At 38.0% G+C, this 15215-nt stretch overlaps 1 protein-coding gene across 4 annotated transcripts in view; it reads right to left on the bottom strand.

The window, feature by feature from the left end:
• LOC121417289 (vinculin-like) overlaps positions 1-10236 on the bottom strand; it is a 76270-nt gene extending 66034 nt beyond the window's left edge. For all 4 annotated transcript variants that reach the window (XM_041610938.1, XM_041610936.1, XM_041610935.1 and 1 more), the window contains exon 1: positions 10051-10236. In XM_041610938.1, coding sequence (XP_041466872.1) covers positions 10051-10107 — 57 coding nt within the window. In that variant the 5' untranslated portion in view covers positions 10108-10236. The remainder of the gene's footprint in view (positions 1-10050) is intronic.
• Positions 10237-15215: the final 4979 nt, after the last annotated feature.

Below are 15215 nucleotides of genomic sequence, written 5' to 3'. Positions count from 1 at the left end.
GTTTGCAAACATGTGCAAAAACATCCTGATAGAATTCATTTCATTATGATCGCATTACAAATAGTATTATGAAATTATGGTACGGAAATTGAAATAACAGGATATTGAATGTATGTCCTGGAGGCTCAACACGTAATTATGCCAAAAGACAAGCATCTCTCTTCCGGAAATTTGTAATTATCAATGAGATAAAATTTCTATTTTGTTATGTAAGAGGATTTATTTACGCCATAACCTCAGGACTGCAATCTACAATGTAAACATGTAATGCCCTCCTCGGTAAGTCTATATATGTGACACCTGTACCACCCCGATTCCACCAATAAGAGGCTGTTCTCACTACGTTCCTAAAACTAGTTTACTGGAAACTAGTTTAGTGGAAACCAGTTTAAAGTGTAGTGAGAACGGTCAAAGCGGCCTTGGAAGCGATGTAGTTTTCAAGATCGCTTTGCCTCGTTAAACTGGTTTTAGCGAGCGTGAGGACACAACTGATCTTCGGGAAGCGATCTTCGCACATTTTGAGCGCGCTACTCCACACGACAGGTGTAGAATGCCAATGTTGCTGTTTCAAATTTCACACGAAAAATGTCACCCCACTGAGAGCGTTTCCACAGCAGCGCATTACCTGAAGTTTTAGAAAGCGTAATGAGAATGGCCTCTAAGTCACCAGGTAAGGTTCTCTGTATGTCGCCAAAATAGTAATTTAGTCTCCAAAAACCCAAAATTTAAAAAAAAAAGCTTATCTGAAATAGCATTTCTTCTTCTTAAGTCTGTGAAAATATGAAGTCGTGAAGTTGAATACTAAAAGAAAAGATACAAGGGTTTCTTGGACTGCTTGGAAGTTTCACTGAGATTACACAGTACATGTATGCACATCTCATGCTTAAGTGAACCCCAAACTACAAACCATGTTTTCTCCTTATTTTTTAAGCTCTTGCTGAATTTCCTCTGCATACAATCAAGTACCGGTACAAGTTTCGTTATGGTTATTGTTGGTCAATTTTAACATATATAATTTTAAAGCTTATGAATTTTGTGAATTGTGAAGCGTGTGAATTTTTCAAGCTAAATAAAAATCTCAATATTCATTTTGGTCGACTTATTTTTGGTTTGGGTGTGGCAGGTACCCTGCCAACTGAATGTCAAGCATATAATCATATCATTTAAATTAAATTGTGGTATTAGTTTCACTCATCATCCATGAAAATTTTCAAAATTATTTTTTCATGCTACAATTAGTTAGGCCCTACATATTAATCCCTCCTTTTTTCTCTGTTTCCTTCTTTTTCTACATGCTTCACAGCTCCCTGTCTCTCTTTGCTATTAAGCGCACCAATATTCGCGTAGTTGCGCGATGCCAGCAACTGTATTGGGGATACGCCCTACCTGCAACGGGGCCTTCCTATTGGCTAGAAGGGCTCCCACTGGGAACTAACAATGATTTTGATTGGTTTGCTTCCGAAAAGATGGGCGGGAATTTTGAGAGATATGACAGGGAAAAAACAATGTTCAGAATACCAATTTGTGACAATCATAGCGGCACATCTCGGAGAGAAATGACAAATGTTATGACAGTGTTCCAGAATACCATCCCAGATTATTAAACAGAAATGTTGCCACCTGGGGCTACATGTACAATTAAAAGGATGGACAGTGTACTGTCAGTGTGTACATAAATGTATGTATAATAATGATAATAACCAAGTACACAGCGCTAATCACAAAACATGTCTCTAAAGCGCTTAGGAAGAATAACAGAAAGAGAGTTCAAGGAGTTTCAGCAGAAAACTAAAGTAACTGAATAGTTCACAGAAGAGTTGAGGGGCTTTACATGCAAAGGGAGAGGCTATTTAGTAGGTTTTTAACATGGGATTGAATTTCTCTGTTGAATCTGCTTGTTTTATACTTTGCGGTGGATTGTTCCAGAGTTGAGGGGATGCCGAATAAAAAGATTGTGAACCACAAGACTGGGTATTGGTGGCAGGAAGTATTAGGCGGTTTCGAACCGCCTCGATCACAAGAATCCCCGTTAAATTACGAGAACTTTTTAAAGCTAAAAAATACCCGTTAATTATTCCTGCATTCACACCGCCCCAAAACACATCCTTCGGGATAAGTTCCCGAAGTTACGAGCATGCGCAGTGTGGTCTGATAAGCAGGCAAGGCGGGAGATTCAAAATCTCTAGCCCAGCAGCCACCCACGCCGCCGCGCCCAACGACACGCTGGGATAAAAGTTCCCGTAATTTGCTTTCACATCGCCAAAATACCTGCGACCTTGGAAAAATCCCCACAAAAGTTCTCGTAATTTCGCCAAGTACCTACTATTTAGCGGGTATTTTCTTTCGGGGAGATTACGCGTAGTTTGCTTTCACATTACCAAAATACCTGGTATTTTCTGATCGGGGTAAATTTCCCGATCAGAGAATACCTGGAACTGGCGAACTTCGAGGCGGTCTGAAACCACCTATTAAGAGTGATTTGTTTCTTGAGCACAAGTTGCGGGAGGGTGAATGTTCTGATATTAACTCTAATACCCCTTTCATAAGCCCGATTATGCAGCTAATAGCAGCATAATTTGGTCGTAAAATTGGAGGAGGACAAGAGTTATCCGCATTACTCTGATGCTGCTATTATCCGCATAATAGCAGCATCGGGACAAGATTTTGAGTTTATGAACGCATTTCCAAATAATGCGGATAATTGCCATGGTGCGGTCACAAGGTCACCCTTTTCCAACACAACCGCATCGGAGGGGGCGTGTCCAGTTGTCATGACGATTATCCGCCTTTTTCAGGATGGGCGCTCGTAAAAATAATGCGGCTTATTTTCGGAGTTTGTGAACGCAATTTTTATTGAATTATCCGCATTACTCTTAGGCGGCGAATTGGAGGATGGGTTTATGAAAAGGGTATTAAAGATAGACTGGAGCTGATTTCGTCAAACAGTGATTGGAAGGTTGAGCAGCAAGAGGATCTTGAAATCAATCTAAATCAATTAAAATCAATCAAGTATATAACTTAAGATAAATGCCAGTTATGGTATTAATCTCAAAATGACTTTTTACAGTTCATGACCACCCAGGTGTCTGTTTGTATCATGAATAAAAAACATGTGCCAAAGGATTCTGGAAAAAAATTGTGTCGTTGCTGGGAAATAAGCAAAATAAGCCCAGATTCGGGCACTTCCGTCGGGTCTTTATTCCAGCAATAATAATACATTGTCCCACGTGTGCCTATCTGTGTTTAATAGCGATCTTCAGTGTCATCGTTATTCACTTTCAGCTTAGATTTCATGATTTTACAAAGTTCAGTTTACATGTGTATATGTAACTGTACCAGATCTAGATCCACGATGATATAGTAATTTACTTAACCTTGGTTTTACAGACTTTCTCACGAAATTAGTGTTTCACTGCAACTACTTTCATTTAGCTTTAAAGCTATCGAATAACTCACTTACACTGACCTACTGGTCTCTTCTTACCCATAATGCATAATACATGTATGGAATGCTTCACGGGTTAGGGATAGATCCCTTCTCTTGGAGGCATGCAGGCAGTGGGAGATATTGTATTACATTCGCAGCTTAGCTGGATTTCTAAAGACCTACATGTTTACGGTGTAAAGGGCAACAACCTACATTGCAAGACCTACACATACACTATGTGTAGGCCTACATACTTGTAGATCCACAAATGCATTGATCAACCAAGATAATGGACATTATGAAAGACCCCTTTCATAAACCCAATTGTGCGGCTAATAGCAGCATAATTTGGTTGTTAAATCGGAGGAGGACCAGAGTTATCCGCATTATTTTGATGCTGCTATTATCTGCATAATAGCAGCATCGGGACTAGATTTTGACTTTATGAACGCATTTCCAAATAATGCGGATAATTGCCATGGTGCGGTCACAAGGTCACCCTCTTCCAACGTAACCGCATCGGAGGGGGTGTGTGTGGTTGCCATGACGATTATCCTCCTTTTTCAGGACGGGCGCTCGTAAAAAAAGTGCGGATTATTTTCGGTGTTTATGAACGCAATTTTTATTGATATATCCGCATTACTCTAAGGCGGCTAATTGGAGGATAGGTTTATGAAAAGGGTATAATAAGTGTAATCAATACTAAAATTGGCAAGCGTCCTACCAACAGTGTTAAGTAGAATATTTAAAACAAACAAAGAGTAGGTGGTTTCAAACTGCCTTGATCATAAGAATCCCTGTTAAATTACGAGAGCCTTTTCAGGCTAAAAATACCCATTAACTATTCCTGCATTAACACCGCCCCAAAACATACATGTACCCTCGGGATGAATTCCTGAAGTTAGGAGCGTGTGCAGTATGGTCTGATAAACGGGCAAGGCGCAAGATTCAAAACCAGTAGCTAAGCAGCCATCCTCGGCACCCGTGCCCAACTACATGCTGGGCTAAAAGTTCCTGTAAACTGCTTTCACTTTGCCAAAATACCTGCGACCTAGGAAAAATTCCCCGTGAAAGTTCTCGTGATTTTGCCAAGTTCCTACTATGGTATTTTCTTTTGGGGATATTACGCGTAATTTGCTTTCACATTGCCAATATTACCTGGTATTTTCTGATCTGGAACTGACGAACTTCAAGGCTGTCTGAAACCACTTAGTGATGCGGAGGTTATGTATTTAGCCTTAAGCCTGAGTCATATCGATTATTTTGAAAACCGGTGTTCGACAGCTCTAATTCGATCGAACATCGATGCATCGAATATTGAAGGCGGGGAAAATTCAGTCTTGTTTTTGCGTCGATGCGATGCGCTTTGCATATGCACTATACGCACTGACGGTCTGCGCTGGCGTTGGCCGGGTGAGCGTTGCACAAGCAGATGACAGAGCAAAGTTCGTTTGTATTTTTCATGATCACAAAACACACAAAAAATGCCGGGGACCAAAGCAGAATTCTTCCCAAAATATCTTCAACAATGATATTTGCAGATGACAACATATAAGTTTAAAATGAAACAATAAAGACATGAATCACGCAGAGTCGATCCGAATGATTTTTCGGTCAACTAGCATTCGCAGTCCATTCACCAGCCCCGTCCGCAGCTCCGTACACTCACTCTCCCGAAACGACAGGCGTGCTTGACGTCAGCGCCAGCAAACAAGTGCAATCAACGGAGAGCGCTGTAACTTGCCTGAGATTGTGTAGTTGGATCCAAAATGAGCTCCAAATAAATTTATGGGAATAAATACGTAATTTTCTCTGGATGGTCATTTGAATTGCTATTCAATGCTGATATAACGATTGTGAGGAAAGATTGTGGAATATGAGTTATGACGATGTTCGAGAATTAATCCTGATGACAATCCATTTTTTTAGGCGCAATTGAGCATGCGATCAAAATAAATACGAATGGTTCGAATCGAGCCCTAAATTCATCTAAATTATTACGATTTAACAAGATTTTATGGTCATACTAAGAATATTGACGATGTCAGCAAAGTATGTTATGTTCATATGGAAGAATTAATACTGGGATTATTTCTATGATTCCATTTCTGGACGTCTCCTCCAAGCTCCGAGAAAATAAGCACAATGCGCAAACTAGCTTCAAATTGATGGGGAAAAAATCAAACGCAATTTTCTCTGTTTTGTCATGTAAAATGTTATTATATGGTGATATTACGAACTTGAACAGAGTTTTTGCATGTAGACAATGTTCGAGAATCAATCCTGACGTGATTATTTTTTTTAGACAAGTGCACTAGCTCGACTCAAGAAGTCAAGTCGATCGTCATGAGATGCCCGCCATTGAAAATTGAAACGAAATACAAACGTTTCACATCAAGCTCTAAATTCATATTAATGATTATCATATGCAAATTATTGTTAAATATTACGATTAAATAATGTTCTATGGTCATGATATTAATATTGTTCATGAAAGCAAGATTTACTTTACGTTGATCGCGTAAATTTCCGGCTATTTTCTGGTTTGATTAAAGAACAGTACTGCGCATGCACGATCGATGGCCATGACTTCCATTCATGAATTCATCGTGCATAAATTATCTCGGCACGAGCAGACGAGTAAGACTCGAACTATGATCGAAATAAACTTCAAACTAATGGTGAATAGCATCATAATTACTCAATCGGTTTCATTGTGGGGGCAATAGAAATCAAGTAAGTGGTAGTAAAGTTGGACATTGCTGATATTTTTTTTTTTCGATGCACCGATTTTGCAAAATCTGCACCGGTGTTCGATTACATCGATCGAACACCGATTTAAAAATCGATTCGACTCAGGCTTAGTATTTAGCCTTTAGAACAATTGATTTTGGTGTCAATTACTTGTCATCGAGTGGTTCAATGCGCAGCTTTAAACTATACAGTACCCTTTACTATCTTGATGATGTCCAACACTGTTAAAAATATTGGGTAAATTTTTTTCCAGCACGAGGGTAATTATGTGTCCAACCAATTTTGGGCAGAATATTATCCTATGCAGGAAGCATAGGCAGCAATTACTATAGAATGGGCAAATTTTTCATCACACTTGATAAATAAAAGTCCAAAATAAATGCCCAATGTTGGTTGGACACATAATTACCATCATGGAGCAAGTTTACCCAATATTTTCTTTAGTGAATGGTTACTTTTAACCCTGCTCTTGATGACTTTAATGATTTGTGGGTTTTTTAAATTGGTAAGAAGTTTTTATTCCATTGATATTAAACTTGACTGAATATTCACTAGTATGATTGATTAAAATACTTTTGAGAAGCACTTGCCCAGTCACGGGTAAGTAAATTTTTAAATAGTTGGGAAATACTTGCCCAAAAATCTATTCCACTTGCCAAAAAATCCTTGAAAAAAAAGTTTTACCTCTTGAAAAGAAAGTTTTACTGTTTTATAAACCATTGACCATTGACCTCTCTTTTTACATTCTTGAACTGATCTACACTGTACCTTGTTATTGCATTTTTTTTCCAAAGTGAATCTACATGTATTTTGCCTGCCATGACCAAAATCAGGGTCAATATCATATCGAGTGGACCCTAATTTTGGTCACTCTACTGTGAGAATTTTGCTTGCCCAATTCGGGCAAGTACATGTAGTTTTGGTCTTTGCTTCTAAACACTTGCCCGACTCTAACTTTTACTTGCCCCAGCAATCAGGCAAGTGCTTATGAAGCACCCTGATAATGGTTGCAGGGAGTAATAATAAATTTGATACTTGAAGATCTTTACATAGAAGACCTTTATGGCAACCCAAATTTGACATCGAAGTCACTTAAGGTTTATCATCATTCACAACCACACTCTTTTATATTGGTACAATAAATCATCAAAAATCACAATATTTACAAAGGATTTGCAATATTGAAACATAGAATCAAGGAACATACATTCATGTACATGTCCAATAAATTTCTAAAAAGGCGCATTAATTTAAAGGCATAAAGGTTTCAAGGAGAGTCCAAGAAGAAGAGAGACCAACTTTCAAGAAGAGGTACCAAAAAAACCCACCCAGACTAGACTACCATGGCCCTCGGAGGTGGGAGTGCTTTAGCATCTCCCCAGATTTTCCTGGAGGCGAGAGTGCTGCATTCTCAATAGGCAGCACCCACAGGGCCCCTGGCGCCCATCTTACAAAGAGTTGCGATTGATCCGATCAACCGCAACTATGGAAAGCCAGCAAAGTCAACATATGGAATGCATGTTTGCTTAATTTTTTTCTAGATAAGAATGTATGAACTGTATATGTATCCATATTAAATTCATTTGACTTCTTGACAGTGCGGTATGTTCTTCTTTGTTTACAAAAGACGTTTTGCACATTTCCTGCAGAAAAAATTATGACACTGATGAATTTCCATAGAGTTACGAATGATTGAAATTTATTTCGTGATCATAAATATATTGATATATTATTTATAATAAAAAAATAAATTTTAATATTTGTTAAATAATAACTCTAAATTGTTTGTTAAGACGGCATTGCTTTTCAAAAGTACGACATACATAAGCGGTTCAAGGGTCGACACTATTGTATTTCCGTTGTTTACATGTGGATCGAGGGGTCTACACCATCAGTAAGGTAAGAAATCTTCATTTTTTTTTTAAATAATTTTCAAAACCTTACGATTTTGGTTTGAAAAGATGGATTTCCTAGAGAAATCCATCTTTGCTTTGGTCCTTCGCTTAAAACAATATGGAGGAGTGTCAAGACGTCGATGATGAAGAAGTATATGACAGTATCTAAAAAATCATCGTCCTCAAGACTAGAGTCTCCCATGATAATGGCTGTGCTGTGCGCCTCTACTGGATTTGCAAACAATTATTACTGGGGAAGTTCTCTTGAAGTCGGCCGGTACGAAACTGCATTATGCCCAGATCCAGATTAACCCCCCCCCCCCCACGGCCCACTTTCATGACTACACCATCAGTAAGGTAAGAAATCTTCATTTTTTTTTTTAAATAATTTTCAAAACCTTACGATTTTGGTTTGAAAAGATGGATTTCCTAGAGAAATCCATCTTTGCTTTGGTCCTTCGCTTAAAACAATATGGAGGAGTGTCAAGACGTCGATGATGAAGAAGTATATGACAGTATCTAAAAAATCATCGTCCTCAAGACTAGTCTCCCATGATAATGGCTGTGCTGTGCGCCTCTACTGGATTTGCAAACAATTATTACTGGGGAAGTTCTCTTGTAGTCGGCCGGTACGAAACTGCATTATGCCCAGATCCAGATTAACCCCCCCCCCCCCACGGCCCACTTTCATGACTTTGCCTTGGTAAGGCATTATCCTCATTACAATACAAGGTCCCTTGGACTTGGAGCTGGAGCACTCACACATTGTACGAGGTTAGTATGTACTAACCTCGTACAATAGACCGTGTTTGACCCTGGATTTCGAAGTAGTCGGCAAACATCGCTTCATTGCTGAAGTAATATTTGCCGAAGCTCCTTCTCGCTACGCACCGGGGCTCTTGCCGGTAAGTAGCAAGAGTTTGTTGAATATACAAATAATAATAAAATAATAATCCGATAAAAAAAGCACATTTTGCTTACCTCGGCCTCGAAAGTGACTTCGCTTGTCCCTTCCACGGAAATACAAGGAAGCCCGTTGGTGGCGCTAATAATTTCACAACCTTGATTCAGCTCCTCGGTAATTTTATAACTGTATCTAAATTCTTTGAATGCGCAATCCTCATGATTAATTTACTAATTATGGGCACCAATTCATGAAATGCCTTCAAAAAACATATTTAATGATTATTATTGGTGATGATATTACTCATTTGCATTAATTTAAAAAGATGACTGATAAAAAAAAAATGAAAATAATATACGTGCCTGGAAAGAAACCAGCAGTACAAGCTTGGACGAACGTCAATAATACGTATACGGTATACCAAAGTCTATACAATGAAAAGATTGGACACTTCACGGACTTTGCGTAATGCCTTGCGTCGATATGCGTGTAAAATAGTGTAGGTGCCTATTCTTTCCCTTGTCGTGTCTTTGATATGAATATAAATCGCGCGCCCTCTTCAGGAGAAAATTGATATCAACGCTGACTGATTTCTATCTCCGTAAAATCTTCACTAAAGATCAAGAAAATATACATATTTTTAGAAAGAAACTTCAAGGAGAAGTCACGGAAGGATCTAAATGATTCGGTAAGTGTCATAGCAGGATGTGGAATATTTATTTATACATAATATTTTATGTGGGCAAAAGCCCACTGTATTTTCGAAGTGTAGTGGTGTGTCGCGTGCGTATGACTGATAATCCTTCACTCGCGAGACGATATGAACCCATGGGTGGAGCTGGAGAGGACCCTAACCATTGGTCCCCTGGTTGCTTGCTCACAGGCATTCATGTTTTCTTAGCTGTCAGGTAAAAAACCTAGGTATAACTTATCAATCATATCCATAGCGTAATGGATCTACTATAACTTATAAGCATACCACACAGTTCTGGATCACATGTACGGGAGAGCTCAGGCGACCAAAGCCACCGAGTTCCCGTTAACTTTTTACACTGGCCTCAATACATTACCTGCTGGGCGACAGGATCCAAAATTGCTTCGATCGTTTTCGTGTGAAAAACCGGCATGGCTTATCCCTCGAACACTCAAAAACAGGAGAAAATATTCCTTCAATTTAGAGGAGGGTCCTGAAATTCTGAATATTCCAACCAGAAAAACAACGCGATGACCAGACGACTTTGTTTTAAGTATTCCTTCCCGGGATCCCCGATTTAGTGAGCGCAACTTACGAGCTACGAACGGCGCACCCCTCAATCGATAGGCGAGCGATTTCCTCACCCCCTCATGCACCTGTGCGTTGGTATTGTATTGGGAAGTTATACCAGCTCGCCCCACCCTCAAAGCGAACGAGTGCTTAGTCTTGGATTGCAGTCATAAATTTATATTATTTTTTATAGATTTTGCCGTCTAATTTCACATAGGCTCTGGCGGATCCAGGGGGGGTGGCAAAGCCGGCCCGTGCTCCCCCCTTTGAGGAGCAAAATTAAAATTTGTAATGTAAAAATACTGTTAAAACAGAAGTGTCCCCCCCCCTTTTTTGGGGGGGGGGGCTTGTCAATTTTTTCGGGGACGAAATATCCTTAATATTTTGTTAATTTTTTGTTGATTTGGGGTTAAAAACATTCCTCTGAAAAATTTGCCGCCCCCCCCCCCTTGAAAATCCTGGATTCGCCCCTGCGTACAGGAGTCCCTGAATCACTGAGCACTATAATAATTCACGTGTTATTGTTTCACGCGTCGATCATTTTTTTTTTTTCAATTGCGATAAAAAGATATGTACAGAAAAAATCATGTGGGTGTAATAACAGATTGTTAATACAAAAAAGACATTATGAAAATATACATATAAACATGCTTGCCTAAATAGATAAAGAGATTTCAAGAAAAGGATGGACTAAAAGGAGAATGAAACCATTGGAACAAGATGTGAAAACAGAAAAATCAAAGAAACAGATCAACAAAAGTTTAAGAAAAATCGGACAAATAATGAGAAAGTTATGAGCATTTGAATATTACGATCACTATTGCTAAGGAGATAGCAAATTGGCGATACGACAAAGATGTGTGATGTCACTGACAACTCTCCCCATTACTTTAGTATATATTTCACTTGAAATGCCTCTTTTATCACATCTATCCATAGATCATGTGTTCTTTCTACATGAGGGCATGTAATACATATTTTTTAAGAATACATCATGGATAAAGAGTTTGTATCATCATAAGAAAAAGCAAAAAGAGACATTTTGAGGGTATTTTATAGTCCACCAAAGGGAAAGTTGTTCATCAGTGACATCATACATCCTTGTCGCATTGCCAATGGGAGGATCTCCATAGCATTAGTGATTGCAATATTCAAATGCTCATAACTTTCTCATTATTTGTCCGATTTTTCTTAAACTTTCTGTATTCTTATTCTTTGATTTTTCCGTTTCTACACAAGCCTATTTGTTCCAAAGGTTTCATTCCCCTTAAAGGAAAACTGCAAAAAAAAAACATTTATTTAGTCGAGGCATAACCTTACAAGAGAAAGTCATAGAATTGAAGATTAAAAACAATTTTTTATAATTGAATATGAGAAGAAATTAAAATGATTAAAATTCATAGGCCTAAATAAATAGATTGAAATACCTGGAAGTACATTGCAAATTCAAAGCAAGGATTTTGGTCAAATAATCAATAATCCAAATCGTGAGACAAAAGATATAATTGGAGTCTTCGTTTGAATACATTTGGAGAAGGGGAAACAAGAATGGATGAGGGAAGGGAGTTCCAGAAAGATGGGTCTGAATGCCTTATGGATTGTAACATGAATTCTTCATTGTTTTTATACCAACATGGAATTTAGACAAACTTCTTGTATTTTAAGAGTGAATACTGCTATCAAGAGATAATATGTTATTTAATGCATGTGGAAGGGTAAGATCATTGTGCAATATTTATTGAGTTGGTATATAATTATGTTCAAAACGTTATGAGATATACATAGGTTTTGATGGGGCCCTAAATTCTGCAGGGTACATACACTCCAAAAACAAATCAGTCAAAAATGACAAGTTAATAGGGTCAGCTGGGTGCAACTGTTATTCTACTCATATTTTACTATTTTCTGGTCAATATCTAGTAAGATATTATCTTACTAGAACAGAGTTATTTCTGACTAGAATATATGTCAGAAATGTGAATATCAGTGATTGCCATATCAGTTGCTCCCAGCTGACTACTGGTCTAGTCAATTTGACTGATTTGTTTTAAGAGTGTATTCTTAAGACTCTCTGTTGTAGATACCATGTAAACGTGATTTATAAGTATCGCCCCATACACTATTGCAATAAGTTAAGTGGGGTAGGATAAGAATATTTATATAAAAATCTAATAATTGTTTTGGGTAATATAGGACGTGATTTACTAAGGATGTCTGTGGTCTTTGAAATTTTGCATGAAATATATTGTATATGATGTATCCAAGTAACATGTTCGATAGGGCAACCTAAAAACTGGACCACTTCAAGTTTGTTTTAAAACTGGTTTTACTGTTAAATTTTTCATTCAATTCATATTAGGAAAAACCTTTTTGTTTATTATGGAAATACATATAATTAGGCTTTTGAACATTGATAAGTAGTCTGTTGTTGTCAAACCTCTTGCTAACATTATTTAGTTCAGTTGATATTACATTGGATAATTCAACAACATTTTCATGAGATTTTAACAAAGTAGCATCGTCAGCAAATAGTATAACCTTAAAAACATAAGAGAAATAACAGAAATCACTTACATAAATATTATATATAGTGTTTATTTTACTTATAAAAAACACACACAAAAATGCAAAACATATGGATAGCGCATATTCAGTTTAGTCGACATTACTATATTGTTCCATTGGGTCCATATACAATACACAGTAAAAAGTAAACACATGAAACAAGCAAAACATATACGGTAAATCAAACAAAACAACAAAAGTGATGTGATATATCATGTTACTAATAAGAAAAGATCATAAAATTAAATAGTTTGGCAAGAATTTACACTAAATATTTGTAAAATGAATGAATTAGGTTGCTATCATATCAAACAAAGTTTTTCACAAGGAGCAAGGAATGATAAATGAATACTATGAATATTTGTTTTATTATTATCTGTTTACTGTTGTGAGCTAGGATGATTGTTAAAAGATTTGAATAGTAAAATTTAATCCAACGAGACCACCCTCCAAACTCAGTACGATGGATTATACATTTTCAAATTAGGGAAGGTAGATGGCGCTAGAGTTCTTTCATACATAGTTTATTCCGTGAGGGCGTCCGTTAATTCAAGGCAGATTCAAGGGGTTGACGGAATTTGGCAAAATTGGCAAAGTGGAGCCTTAATCGACGAAATAAAGCAGCTCTGATTTTTAACAAAAGAGGTTATCTCAGGTGGGATGATGTGTTGTGTCGAGGTGAGAACATTGGAATCCGGATCACCAAGATAAGAGACACGAAGACAAAAGAAGGCGTATAATCATAATACAAAAGCGGATATCAAGGCGTTGACGAAGTTGGGCAGACTTGGCACGATGTAGCCTGAAGTAAAGTAGCTCCGATGTTCACAAAAGAGCGATGACGCGTTCGGTCGTTGAGCCAAGGTGAAAACACTGGATTTAGTTAAAAGGCTCAAAAGAAGGCGCACAATCGCAATACAGGAGCGGACAATTCAGGGGATGACGAGTTCGAAGACAGGAGGGGTAAATTGACTCTGTAATCCCTTTTCCGGAGAATATATTATGATGCATTCATTTTTTTCAGATCACATTCCTTTGTGATGGAGACTCGTTTTTTTTTCGTAAGTTTTAGAACGCACAGAATTCGGCCATCTTGGGTCCGTAGAGCATGAAGTTCATCTCTTACACTAGTCATGCTAGTTTTGACTTTCCAAAAACGTTAAGATCTTGTTTTGGTGAGGCTCTCATGAACAAACATAGCGTTGTCTATAAAACCCCTCAATCTTTTTCGATTTCTGCAGATTTGTCCTGTGTGTCATAATGGTGAATTTCACAATTGCTCCTTTACTTTCCTTTCTGGGCCCTAAACTACAACTTCTGTCATTGTCCTTTGCATCTAGTGTTTCATTCATCCGTTGATAACATAAAGCGATTACAGTTTCATAGGTGTTATCACTCTCAGATTCGTTAATACCATGAAATATTAGACAGTTTCTTCGTGTGTACTGTTCAGAATCATCATGTTTCTCGAGCGAAATTTGGATGTGAGTCTCAAGGGAAGCAATTTCATTATCTCTCGATTTGAGTTCAAACTTCATAAATTCACGTATATTTTCTGTCATGTGTTTGGTAATGACGGGTGTGATTTCGTCAACAAGAGTCTTTTTAAGAGCACTTACCAATTTGTTAAGCATGTCGACGTCACTCTCTAACACTTTATCAAGTTCGGCTCGTGTTGGTATTACCTCTTCAGCTTGTTGTTTCGAATTGCGTGTATTCGGTGGTGGAGCCATGATGAACTTATAGATCACATAAAATCTGCAAATGTTTATTTTCTTTAAAAAATAGAGCAAAAACGTAAGAAATCACATCCATAAGAGATCCAAGCAGTATATCGAAGACATGAAAGTTAATTATGCTGATTATAAATGACCAGGATGTCGGTCGGGAGGCACTCAGAAAACGCCTCCGCTAATGACAAAGACCAGGGGCCGTTTCATAAATCTGTAAGTTAAGAGCGACCTTAAGAACGACTGGTAATCCTTTCTTACGCGCTAAACCATCGCCAATGAACATTTTGGTGTACACCATGTAACACAAGAAAGGATCACCAGTCGTTCTTAAAGTCGCACTTAACTTACGAACAGCTTTATGAAACACCCACCTGGGGAGCGTTTCATCAATATTTTCATCCGACAGGTTGTCAGATCTGACATCTTTCCATGATTTTGATTGGCTGAGAGGCACCGTTCCTATGGTATCTGTCGGATGAAATGGGACTTGTCGGATAAAATGTCCGACAAGTCCTTTCATGAAACGCCCCCAGAATGTCTTCGTCGTGATAGAGGAGAGGAACCAGGGACTGAACCTTTGGGGAATACCTCAATAAATACCGCAATAAGTGAGTAGTGGGTCGGAAAGTGTTTTATTTAAAGATACATATTGTAATCTAAAAAAAATTACCAT

The sequence above is a fragment of the Lytechinus variegatus genome, chromosome 6 (assembly GCF_018143015.1).
Source record: "Lytechinus variegatus isolate NC3 chromosome 6, Lvar_3.0, whole genome shotgun sequence".
NCBI classification, from domain to species: Eukaryota; Metazoa; Echinodermata; class Echinoidea; order Temnopleuroida; family Toxopneustidae; genus Lytechinus; species Lytechinus variegatus.
The sequence above is the reverse complement of the archived record's forward strand: the minus strand, read 5'-3'. Positions and strand labels throughout refer to the sequence as shown.